Genomic DNA, 13,322 nt, shown 5'->3' on the forward strand with positions numbered 1-13,322 from the left:
GGCGCTCAAAGGCACCCCCCACCTAAGACCAGAGACCCCTTTTTCTAAAGAAGAGGTGGCCACACCTCTATCTTACTCAAATCCTTTGTTTTGCTTTCCCTTGCCCGAGTGAGGCTCAGCAGCAGGAGGGCAGAACAGTGTCTGGGGTCGGCATGCTGACCCTGCAAGGATATACAAGCAGACTTTGGGGTATCCCCTAGGGAACCCCCAGAGTACAAGGTATCATGAAACTAGCACTGGAATCTGTGTAGTTGCATAATTCCAACATGTTTGATACCAAACATGCCAATGTTTGGTGAAGCTATTACATAGTTGGACAACTCGTGTAGACCAGTGTCCACTACATACCTTAATCTGGCTTACCCACACTTACAAAGCTCAGGAAATGGAGTCCGGAGTTTGTAGGGGCACCTCTGCTCATGCAGGGATGCCCTCACACTTAGAAACATGACCATGTCCTTGGGTTGAAGGACCTACCTTAGGGGTGATTTACAGGGTCAGAGTGCAGTGACCATGATATAAGGCAAACCTTATATATGTAGTGAAAGGTGAATGAAATGGCAGGCCTGTAGTCCCAGTTTGCATGGGCCCCCATGGGTGGCACAATACATGCTGCAGCCCATGGGGGAACCCCTGCCCTTGGTACCTAAGTGCCATAGACTAAGGACTTACATGGGTGCACCTGTATGCAGATTGTGGGGTGTTAAAAATACCATACAACTAAATTTAGGGGAGAGAACACTGACACGGGGGTCCTGGGTAGCAGGAAAGATGCTACTTTCATACAACTGGTCTTCTGCGAAGACATACTTTTAGGCAACAGGAGCAGATATTTTGACAAAAGTAAAAAAAAAGGCCATTAAAAAAATTACTGAGGGGTAGCTCTTCAGATCAGTGCAACGCTGGTGCAGAAAGAAAATAACAGACGGTACGCCAGAGTGGTGCCCACATAGGGCCCGCAACGTCACTGGATGCCTCTGTTGGACGTGGAGCCGATAGATGCCACCTAATGGTGCGTGCAGGGGTACTACTCAAGAAAAATCTCAAGATTCCAGGATTCAGATTGACACCTGGGGGAAATCTGCAGTAAGGAATCTGCAACTAGAAGTTTCTATCAGACGGGTAGTTTTCAACTGTTGACATTGCACGGCCCTGCTGGGTTAAAGCCTAGGGAAAATAAACTTCTGACAAATGGGCTGGTATAGGTTGGATTTGGCTATAAGACTATCAAACAACAAACTTCTTCCAGCGTCTGTGGATGGTTTTGGTGGTGCGACACGTAGCTTCAAGAATGACTTACTACCTCGGGAGGGAGGTCAAAAGTTGCCAACTCTAGCTGCTCAAACTCCAACCATGGATGTGTAAGTTGTACAGCTTTGGATGCAGGATGTAGGAAAGTGCCTTTTTCTTGGCATGGTTACCCAATTTTCTGCCTGTTGTCAGTGTGTTTGACTGTCTCTACTGGAATCCTGCTAACCAGGACCCCAGTAGTTCTACTCTCTCCTGTAAAATGTACCTTTTTCTCCCGCAATTGGCATACTGGTTCCCCCCATGTAAGTCCCTAGTATGTGGTATCTAGGTACCCAGGGCATTGGGGTTCCAGGGGGTCCCTATGGGCTGCAGCAGTTATTCTGCTACCCATAGGGAGCCCATGCAAAGGTTTCTGAAGGCTTGCCATTGCAGTCTGCGTGAAACGGGTGCATGCACTTGTTTTCACTACAGGTCACTGCACCAGGCCACTGTAAGTCACCCCTATAGTAGGGCCTCTCAGCCCAGAGGGCAGGGTGGTGGTACCTGTGTGTGAGGGCAAACCCACCCTAGCAGAGGTGCCCCCACAAACACCAGATGTATTTTCCTGGACTTTGAGAGTGTTGGTAAGCCATTTTATAAGTGTATTGGACACACCTCACTACCTATGTCCAGCTAAATAATAGTAACTCCGAACCTGGGCATGTTTGATATCAAACATGTCAGAATCATACCCCAATACTGTTTCAAGTATTGGAAGTATGATTCCATGCAGTATGGGGGCTCCTTAGATGACCTCCAGCATTGCTACCACCAGTCTTACAGGGTTTTCAGGGCAGCCCAAGCTGCTGCCACCCCTCAGACAGGTGTCTGCCCTTCGGCTGCTAAATCTGATCATGCCCTGGAAGGCAGAACAAAGGATTAACTGTGGGAGAAGGTGGTAAAACCCTCGCCCATTGGAAATAGGTGCGACTGTCTTGGGAGGTGTTGCCTCCCCAAGCCACTGGTATGCTTTGAAGGGCACATTTGGTGCCCTCTGTGCATAAACCAGTCCACGTCAGTTCTGGGAGCCCCCCCAGTCCTTGCTCTGGTGTGAAACTGGACAATGGAAAGGGGAGTGCCCACTCCCCTGTCCATTACCACCCCAGGGGTGGTGCTCAGAGCTCCTCCAGAGGGTCCCTGGGTTCTACTATCTTGTTTCCAAGGTTGGCAGGGAACTCTGGGAGCCTAAAAGTGGCCAATCCAGCCAGCTGATGTCAGAGCTCCCGCCTGATAGGTGCTTCCCTGGTTAGGTGACCAATCTCCCTTTCAGGGCTATTTAGGTACTCTCTCTTGGGTGGGTCCTCAGATTCGGCTTGCAAAACTCCAGTAGGATTCCTCTGCAACCTCCACTTCGACTTCTGGCCACTGGAACTGCGACAGCGACCCTCCTGGAATCAACAACGCTGCAATCAATGAATAAGACTTCTGGAACTTTGCTCCCACAACTCCTGCCAGCTTTGCAACATTTCCAAGGCCCTGCATCCTCCAAAGATAGCAACTCTTCATCCTGCACAAGAAGAAGGGCTCTCCCTTGGAGTGAAGGAGTCACTCCCCTGCAACCGCAGACACCTACAGCAAACGACAACCGGCTGCGTGGATCTCCACTCATCTTGAGATGTGTGGATCCAGCATCACGGGTGGTGGTGGTCCGGAGTAGTCCTCTTGGTCCTCTCTGCCCGCTGTCCAACTTTGGTGGAGATAAGCCTTTGCCTTCCCACGCAGGACAGTACCCCTGTGCACCGCTTCTCTTGAAGCTGCCAAGGCTTGTTGGCATCTCCTCTAAGGGATCTTCAGGCGACATGCAGCTCCAGCCCCCAGCACTCCTTCCTGCTAGGCCCAGCCTCCTGCGTGGTGCTCCGGCAGCATGGGATTTTCTTTTGTAGAGCTGCGTGGGCTCCTTCTCCGACTCCTGTGTCCACGTCCTGTGGGACTCCTGTGGATGCTGCCTCTGCGGACTTTCTGCGATGCTGAGGGTCCCTGGGACTCCCGCTTCTGGGTTGAGTCCTCCTGGGCCTTGCTGGTCCCCAGCAGCACCACTTTTCCATTAATCACGAGTTTACCTTTGCCAAGGTTTGTTGGTGGAATTCCTGCACCGACACCTGTCTGCAATCTTCACTCCAGTGTGGGACATCATCTGCATTCATTAGGAACTCTTCTCCGGCACCCGGGCTGCAGTGCTGACCTGTTCTTCCTCACCGTCAACCAACTACTGCAACTACAGCTGGGTGGGTAGTAGCTCCTACTCCTCACGGACTCCACTGTGACTCTTGAAATTTATCCCCTCTCTCCACCGGACTTCTTTCTTCAGGAATCCACCGCTGGTTTTCTTGCAGACTTCTCTGGGTGTCTTCCTTTTATTCTTTTCCTCCTTTTGGGTGGTGTAGGGAAAATCCAGTGTTTTACTCCTGCTTTCCTGGTCCCTGGGGGGTACTGTGTTACTTACCTCTGTGGTTTTTAAGTCCTCCCTGCTCCCCTCTACACATTCCACTTACCTAGGTGGGGCTGCTGTGTTTGCATTCCATTTTTTTAGTATACGGTTTGTGCTCCCCCTAGGGTCACTGTTGGTTATTGCTATTTGCACTGTTTTCTAACCTTTTCTATGCCTATTTCTGATTGCTAGTGTATATTAAGTGTATTACTTACCTCCTATTGGAGGGTTGCCCTTCTAGTATTTTGTGGTATTGTGTTCCAAAAATAAAATACCTTTATTTTTGTACAACTGAGTGTTTTCTTCCATGTGTGTAAGTGCTGTGCGACTACAGTGGTATTGCATGAGCTTTGAATGTGAATTAGATAAGCCTTGGCTGCTCATCCACAGCTACCTCTACAGAGTCTGGCTTCCAGACACTGCCTACTCTTCAATAAGAAATGATACCTGGACCTGGTATACAGTTTAAGTACCTTGGGCACCCACCACATACCAAGCCAGCTCCCTACACAGGATGTTGCCCGGCTGCTGCGACCGGCCTCCTGGTGGAAGGTACGTAGCTATCATTGTAAGACTGCAGCTGGTCTTGTGATTTTACCTTGGTTTCTCCACTGGGCTGTCAATTACAAATGGAACCTCTTGCTGTTGGAGTTTGCAGGGCACCTACAGACTTTGCAATCTCAGAGTCCCCTTTTATTTTTAATAGCTTCTAGTTAACCTTGGAGGCCAAAGAGATGCTTCCTGATGCTGGTGGACTTTGGGACTGAATGAGAAGCCAGTCTAGTCATCTGATAAGGACAATGGTGTTAAGGTCCCTGGTGGCTGTGACATCAAATGTGCAATGAATTTTGGAGTTCAAGATGATCTTGCCCTCAGACACTATTGCCTATCATTTTTTCCTCTACTCGTCTGGAAGGTGTTCCACAAGTTCCTGCATCTTCTCCCACTGAGACCTATTCCATCTGGAGAAAGGTTTGACGGAATTTGCTATGCAACAGTGTGTCACTGCCACTGCCCTGTTATCTTACAGTGGTGAGTTTTTTGCTCTCCTTATGAGGCCGAAGGACATCATCTGTGGCTTGGGAGGAGGCTTTTTTGAGAGCAGTATGAACCCCCAGAAGTCAGAGGGGATCTGACCACCTGATGTAGGTAGGGTTGTTGGGTGAGGGCTTATATTTTTCTTTCACCCTAGCCTTTTTTGGCTTTTAAAAATGTTCTTGGATAAATTTAATCATGCCTTCAGGCACGCGTAAAAACTGGATTGGGTGTTCAGATTTAGAAAGATGCTTCTCTAAGAAGCTCTCATCCTCCTGAACAAGGTGCATATCCACTTCATGATGCGCAGTGCCCTATAAATGATCTCACTTGTAGGCCGCAGTACCTGGTGGGGGTGCCTGAGATGGGTGAGTGGGAGTGATAGTCTGCACTGTAGTCTTCCCAAGGGTCATCACTGATCCCTGTATTGTGTCTAAAGGCCAGTGATATGGTTCGATGGAATCATATGCATTGTTGGGATTGTAGTGTGGTCAGTTTTACGTATATTTTGCGCATTAGCTTCAGGCCTTAGGCCTCTGTGCACTTTGCCCTAAATATATTTTATTCATTTGCTAACAGCTTAGAGCCTCTGTGCACTTTACTCTAAATGCTTTCTATTAGGCTTCGTACTGTTATTTTACAGAATAGCCAGTTCTACGGTGTTGTTTTTTATTCATATCACACTGTTTTGCCTACTTCAGCACTGGAGTTCTTCATAACATATTCACTCTGTGCTTTAGTCAAGGATACAGTCTGGTACATTGCCGATAGACGTGGTAGGAGTCTAGACTTGCCATTCCTGCGTAGGAACATTTTGTGATCACGATGACATGTTAGTTATAAAATCACTTCCTTGTCCCAATACATGCAAGAGGGAGATTCCGACCAGGGAACCACAACTAGACGCTGACTGCCTCGTTGCAGATGCTGAACCAGATCACAGGCCTTTGCTCAGGTATGAGTGTGTCCGTCTCCCTAGTGATACAGAAAGGCAAGCTGAAAGCTTAAGATGCTGTGCTCCAAATAGAACAAGCAGAGGGAGAGTAGAAACGGTTAGGAATTATGATAGCTTTATTTCTATGTTTTACTCTCCTGGTTACTATATCAATCCTACTATGTTGTATTGTTCTGGTTATTGCGGCTCACGCCTTAATATCTAAAATACAGTCGTTTTATTAAAACATTATATAAAACTTATACTGTCTTTGTCATTTGTATATGAGACCATATTGTGAATGAGAGAGTTGGTTTGGATCTGAGTGACCACGACTTCCCTGAGAAGTTCCAAAGATGTGATGCGCTCGGCTGCCCAATCATTTCTTCCCCGTGGGAGAAATGAGGCACTGCTAGTTAGCCGGAGCAACAACCGGATTTAGGGTGACAGAGTTCCTTACACGTGGGTCAGACTCAGTCCCCCACACCGTTATCGATCCTGCTGCCTAGAAATCCAGTAGTCTCATTTAGGATAATGAGAGCCCACGCGACAGGATCATATGGACTGCCTGGAACAAAAGAGGTGAGTGGGTACCACTCAGGTGACTCTGGTAGAGGCAAAGGAAGTCCTATGCTTATGAGTGGGGGCTGGGTTGGTGGCAGAAGTGGAAGAGGTGGCGGAACATATGTGAGCGGGCTTATGCCCTCGTCCTTGAGTTTCTTCGGTTGCAGCTCTAAAAGGGGAACTGGAAGGAGAGTTCCTCCTCAAAGGCACATTTTCTCTTGCGAAGTTGTGTCTCTGATGGCTTCAGCTGAGGTGATTTTGCTGAGATCTTCCCAGTAATGGGCTGGATAAAGAGATGCTTCTGTTGAGCATCAAATTACCCCTAGATTCTCTGTAGAATCAGTAGCTCAGACTCTTTGGATCCAGCTCTCAATGACGCTTTCAGCATCAACTGGATGTTCAGCATTGAAAGGACCTTTGTTGCCAAATTTGGATTTGAGAAGGGTGCTTAATGCCCTTCGGTAGAGGAGGTATCAATGGGGACAAGGCATGATGCCCTTCTGGGTTTGTCAGCTCTGAAGCGTTTATTCAATACTTATCAGAGTCCAAAGACAGTGGAGGCCCACGAGGAGGCAGCCGTTTTCATCTGTGCCTGGGGCTCAATGCAGACACAAGTGGCGCTTTACATCGGCTTCAAACCTTTAATGCAACCCTGAATTGGTTGGTAGCTCTTAAAGACAGGTGTAGCACTTATGACTTATGGCAGAAGTCTTCGGCGTAGATTCAGCTTCCTCCTCTTCCTTCGCTCTAATTCATTCGAGGAGGATACAGTCTGTTATGTGGGCGTTATCTGGGCTGACTGGATTCCAGATGGACATGTGTTATTGCCATTTGTTTCTGAGCAGAAGGGATCATCTGCTCTGAAAATGCCACTGAATCGGAGGATCATTGTTAGTGCATTTTGTGGTATGCTTAGTAACACTTTGAGCTACCTTAAGGTCTTTTTAGAGCAGAAGTTGAAGCAGAACTTGCAACAGAAGTTGTTGTGGGAGGGGCACAGATTGGTGACATTAAGGTGATCCAACCACAAAGATTTCAAATTTCACTTGGGGCAATGTTCAAAGAGTGTCCTTTTCATCACCTCCCTGTAGGTCTGCATTATCCAATGTCAATGGCTGAAGGAGGACATGCAGTCCCCAAAAGGTAGCAGAGCAAACCCCTGTGTCTGTGGGGGTCAAGTGGAAATCGGCGGTCCTCAGAATGTGTCTGATGAAGTAGAGTGACAGAATGTTGTTGAAACACGGACTGTTCTAGAAAACATCAGTATTGAAACTGAACCACATGGGCCTGAAAAACAATCCAAGGAACAGAAAAAAAAACTTTGAACCCTCTCTGTGTACATCTGAACCTGATGGCAGGAAAAAAATATCTAAGATGAGTCAGTAGCAATGCACACTGTGGACCAAAGATCACAGCACATTTGTAACTTGAAAGACTTGTTCGAAAATAAAAAATGACTTGCAAACGTCCAAAACCCACACTAGATGGCAGGTGTATGTACAGCTTATGTATCAACAGCTGTACATGCTATAAAACATTACTTGTGTTGTCTTTTTACAAATCACTTATGACAGCATCATAAATATCATGCAGCTTTCCTTGCTGTCCATCCAAACTCACACATGCTTACGGTTTATACTGACCTTGTCCTCACTCAGAGGCTCTGCATTGGATTCATCCAGTATGATCTCCATGATACTCAGAACCTGTTCTGCAACAGCAGCTCCACCACTGTCTTTACTTTCCTGCTCAGCCACAAGGGCCTGTCAAGAGAGAATGGCATAATCAATTCAGAGTTCATGGTGGCATCTCCTCCTGGCACACAAATGGAACAGTCTTTTTTGCATCTATTATTAATCCAACATATCCCATAGTGCTAGCCCATAAAAGTGATCTCCCACTCCTTACCAAATTCAGAGTGCCCAACATGACATTTAGTGTGTTCATCTCAGGCTTGACCAATTGTTGTCTATTAACTTTCACCTTCACGCAATAACTGAAGAGCTTTAACAGCACCTGCCGAGACACAGAGACCGTTTCATGAAAAGGGAAAGATCAAGAAAATTAAGTGTAGACTTACACAGAAACTTAATCACAGATCAGGGCGATACCTTCAGCAGTGCAGCAAGAAATGCAACCCATGTTTTTTGACAAAGGGATTTTGCTAAAGGAAATCTTAGGTGTCAAATCACAAAAAAGGACACCACATTTCAACAAGCTAAAAACACACCCACTAATCAGAAATCAAGGGGACCGCTAGATTCATTCCACCACGTAGAATTATTAGGGACCAGGGAACACCCACCCTATTTCCTCACAATTACACTACCTAACACACTCACCCGAGGACTTGATGCTAACAATTACTGTACCTAGTGCTCCCTTCTGTGTAGAGAGTGCCCACAAAGTGTTGTAAATGCTCAACAGAGGGACGAGTTAACATTCATGTAGCGATAAATCAATTTTAAATCAGAATATTCACATTCACCATGCAAAGGAAGGTAATTCATCATATTGCACTCAAGGAACACATGCCCTCTTGATTTGCTTTACCTTTTAAAATCTGACAAAACTGAATATGTACATGTGCCTTGCTCTCATTTCTTTCACATAAGGCACAGTGTTCCATGCACTGCCTGCTTTCAAAGTAGGGCTCTCACACTAACTGGAACCCTATTAAGAAAGAGTGGCACTCATCCTAAAGCCACTCCCTTCCTATGCAGCCAGAAGGTTTTTCACATACCAAGCACAGTTCAAATGCCTACTCAAACATTTGGGTGTTAATAACCTTTCTTATTATACTAATCCTATTTACATAACTTATGCACACCTACTGTGCAAAGCACACTTTCTACTCTTTGTAGTTCGGTATCCTGCACTGCTAGCTTCCCACTTACATTATATGTTCACATTCGCTATGCGCAAGTCCACTCACATGGCTCGAAAAAATCTCTCACAATGCAGTGCAGGCATTGACCCCTGAGATAGATGGGGGTTGATACTCACAGCACATCTTAAACTTTTACTGGTTGGTGGTCACATGCCTTGTACTCCTATGGAAAAGTGTTCTTTCTTATATGCACAGCATACCTATGTGCATGTATAGGAAGTTCACATTCTATGCATCTGGAACACCATTTTACTTGTGCAGGTTGTATGCCACTCACCATCTGCTGGACATACTTACAGGTAGCTTGCTTCCACTTACCGTCAGAAGATGTCGTCCTTGCTTAAAATCCTTGATTCCGGTCAATCGGTTTAGCATGCATTCCAGGCCTCCACATTGTGCCATCACACTTGCCATTTTATATACTTCTTCCTCATCCTCCACTTCATCTAGAAACAAGAGAAAGGTACTAAGCTGCAACAGTAACTACCCTTCATGACATAAAAGCAACTTGGCCTTCGTAAACCCGCGTTCCATTAGGCTAAATGAGCAACACTCTTCAGTAAAAGTCTTGGCACTGGCAAACACTAGAATTGATGTGATCTCCACAGTAACAAGATACTCAGTTTCAGTAAAGTTCTTTCTAATTGATATGATGTTAGTTCCTGCAGGTTACTTATATGAATCTTCGTACCAGGTGCCAGACTGGTCCTTGAATGATTTGTAGCCATCACGTGTCCTTATTACACTGTAATAATGACTTTAAAGAATGGTCTGCATGGTTTTAAAGAGGTTCTGGGATGGTATTTGGAGGAGAAGTTGAAGAAAGCTGAACTTTACAGGTCCCTTTGCCTCTAAAAGGACAAATGAAGTGTTGTGGTGCGGGCACAAAGGTTGTTGCCTATATAGGGACAAATACAGTGCTGTTGTGCAGGGTCTAAGGTTGTTATCTTGGCTGGTTCTAGGGTCAACTGCATCCCTGGAAAAATGCAGTACTGTTGGTACTATTTGGAACAGACTAGTGTTAACAAATAGAAGTAGTTCATAGCTATCCAAGATTCCCCGTGGATTCTCAGCACTATCAGTTCACGGTCTTGCCAAGGTGTGCTTAAGAGAAAAGTTATTTTAGCAGCCTAGTAATGGGCTAAAAAACAAGTCATTTTTTAAAATTTTTTTTTTTAAACAAGCCTATTGAGCCAAACAGTCACTACACTGGTACTACTGTGACTGGATACATCTTTCACAAATCTTTTTTTTTAAAGGAAAAGTAAGGAAATGATGGTCAGTGTTAGCGGATAGTTTGCCACAGACATTACCGTAAAAACAGGTTCTGAGCCTTTAAGGGTCTTAAGCTTCCTGGTGTGTCCTATCATCAGGTGACAAGCCATTTCTTTTGTTCAGCTCCTGATAGCAGGATTCTGGAGAGCTGAGCTCGACCTTTCTGGTTTTTTCCCCCCTCAATGAAAGCTTTCCAAACCTTCCTCGAATGCTTTCACTCAAAATCATTTAGAGATAGTCATATGCTACAGATATTTTCCGATATAAAATGATTACTTTTCCTACCAAAATGCCTTTACTCTTTGTAAAGTGCCCTGTCTGAGGCAATACTACCAGCCTTTACCAGAAAATGCCCAGGAATAGCTGATAACAGCCTCAAATCAGGATGTGCTGCCTGGAGGACAAGCTTCAGGAAGCTGCTTCAGGAGGGTCTGAGGGGGTGATTAAAAGGTGGACCTTCTACTTCAGCTCCATCAACACTCACTAAGGGACAGCCAGAGTGGTCGATCCAGAGGGACACCAGAGGAAGAGACACAGCTCCTGTTTGACATCAGGAATCATGACATTGAAGAGGATACTGTATCCACTCGTTCGCCGTTGACTGGTACACTGCAGAGAATGTCCATGTCTAAGTGCCTTCCGACATTGAAGGATCCCAGATGTTTGCCGTTGAGACCTGCAACACAGGACATGACACCAACACCCAAGGGTCACATGCTTTTGGGACCACGTTCGACACAGACTTCACCTTTGCCATTGAGGCCCAAAAGCTATTTATTACCGATGTTGAGACCAGAGAGCCTACCACATTGAGATAAGCCTTCCTCTTCAAGAAGCCATTATAACTTTCTTCAGAATGGCTCTGCCATTTGAAGGAGTGTACCTCACAGCTCTGATTCGGATTATTCAAAAACATTCTCCCTGTAGGGAGGCAACTCTGAAAGTTAATTCATCATCTACTTTGTTGCCTCAGAGATCAGTCCCTCTATGCTTTTCATCAGTGCCTCTAACTTCTCTTATCTATCAAGGTCACCAGTCATTCCTCAGTCAATTTCTTCTGCTCCTCCTATAACCCAGAACTGGAGGAGTCCACACAAGAGGGCAAGATTACACTCTAAAACGAGTTCTTGAAGATGATCCATATCTCAATTCAGTCGTTAGAGACATTCCAGTAGACGGTCTCATTCGTATGTTTACCCACACAGGCCTAGATGCTCTCCTTCTTCATGGTTATTGAACTCCTTGGCCAATTTCTACAGCAGGGATTATTCCCCTACACTGATTCACCTCCTGCTCACGTCCTACCAGTTAGGGGCATCTTAGAGGAGTGATGAAGCTTAATATTCCAGTGCCTATCCCTAGAATGTCAACCTGATTTTTGAGACCGTACATCACCTATATACTTCCAGGCACTGTCCGACTCTGGTCCAGGGCCTTTTGACGTCTGTGATGCAATTATTTCTTACTTCAGCATTGGCGAGTATTGCTCAACCTAGGCTTCAGAAAAAATGCAAACCACCACATTAAGATCCACTGGTCATTAGAACCAACCCTTAGCTGGATTCTATCAGTACTGGCAGTCAGAAAATCTCACGTTGTGGCTCAAACTTTCACTATCCATCTAGACAATGAGAGAAAACGGGAGTAGTCAATAAGCAAACGGATGCGCTGGACTTCATCTGCAGCAATGAAGGCAGCTGGTTCTACCATAATGCTGCGTCAATATGACAGTTCCCTTTAGGATTCCCTACACATGTTCACAGAGAAGCTGCTGAGAGAAGAAAGGCAAGTGTCAAGTCTCGTAGGAAGGAATGTTGGTCTGTAACCAAGTCATCAGCAATGCAGCATATGAGACTGACTTGGCACCCCATGATTATTGTCATGAACTATGCCCAAGCCATCACAATAAGGTAAAATTCTGGATCGGTTTTTCCTTCCTTGCATTGTCAAACCAAACAGCTGATAATCAACATGGTATTCCTTATTTTTATAAGTAAAAAAGCTAATGACGATGTGGGTACAAACGATGTAACCTACCCTTCTCTTTAGATGGAGAAAAGAATGGAGGCAGTGTGTTGGACTACCCAAGCATGGAAAGCTGATACAACTTTTGGAACAGTCAGAGAAAAAGGTTGTATACAAAACACTAAACTGACAAGGTCTGCATCTCATCCTGTAACAGCATTATAAAATGAGCAGGGGTAAACATATGCGAAAGACCTAGTAAAAATTCAGCACAATAGGTGGCTTGAATAATGTGGGTGAATAAGGCAAATGAAAATCAGGCAAAAGACTTGACAAGTAACGTTTAACAGCCCATAGCAAAGCCTTGCTTGGCCAAAGACAACACAAATAAAATAACATCCAACAGATTTGAACATAAGGGATCAACTTCTTTCTCCTTGCACCTGGTATTAAATTTAGAAAACAGCCTGAAAATACAGATTTGATGGAGGAGCAACATGCAGCCAGATTACTTCCACCACTTACGGCATAACGTTGAATCCTCTCAGTTGGTTCCATTCAATCGGCACAAATGAGGTGTAGATTGTAGAGGCTCAGTAGAAGTATGCTGCCCTACAGCTGGGACAGCAGATACCCCCGAAGAGGAAGCAGAAGTGGAGAGCATATGCTATGGAGTAGGAGTTCTAAGTACAAAACACTTCAGCCCACGTCTGTGGGTATAAAGAGAATGGCCTATAGCATATAGCAACACATCCAAAGTCTATTCAAACTGTAGTTAGGAATAGACATAAGACCAGTTTCTTAGGGTAGAGCTTCTGATGTCTGTGTGATGAGATATGTACGCAGCAGGGTGGGCCAAATCCTTAGAGCAGAGGATATCCTATTAACGGGATGGTATGCACAGAGATTTTCTTGTTCCCTGAAGAGGATGGTGTGCATTC

The 13,322-nt window shown here is 45.5% G+C and overlaps 1 protein-coding gene across 17 annotated transcripts in view; it reads right to left on the minus strand.

Moving 5' to 3' along the window:
- The window catches only part of UBR4 (ubiquitin protein ligase E3 component n-recognin 4), a 1,862,787-nt gene that overhangs the window by 150,350 nt on the left and 1,699,115 nt on the right, over window positions 1-13,322 (minus strand). For all 17 annotated transcript variants that reach the window (XM_069240131.1, XM_069240143.1, XM_069240141.1 and 14 more), the window contains 3 exons: window positions 9,460-9,587; window positions 8,160-8,267; window positions 7,895-8,014 (listed from right to left, as the gene is read on the minus strand). In XM_069240131.1, coding sequence (XP_069096232.1) covers window positions 7,895-8,014; window positions 8,160-8,267; window positions 9,460-9,587 — 356 coding nt within the window. The remainder of the gene's footprint in view (window positions 1-7,894; window positions 8,015-8,159; window positions 8,268-9,459; window positions 9,588-13,322) is intronic.

The sequence above is a fragment of the Pleurodeles waltl genome, chromosome 6 (assembly GCF_031143425.1).
Source record: "Pleurodeles waltl isolate 20211129_DDA chromosome 6, aPleWal1.hap1.20221129, whole genome shotgun sequence".
In the NCBI taxonomy this organism is placed as follows: domain Eukaryota; kingdom Metazoa; phylum Chordata; class Amphibia; order Caudata; family Salamandridae; genus Pleurodeles; species Pleurodeles waltl.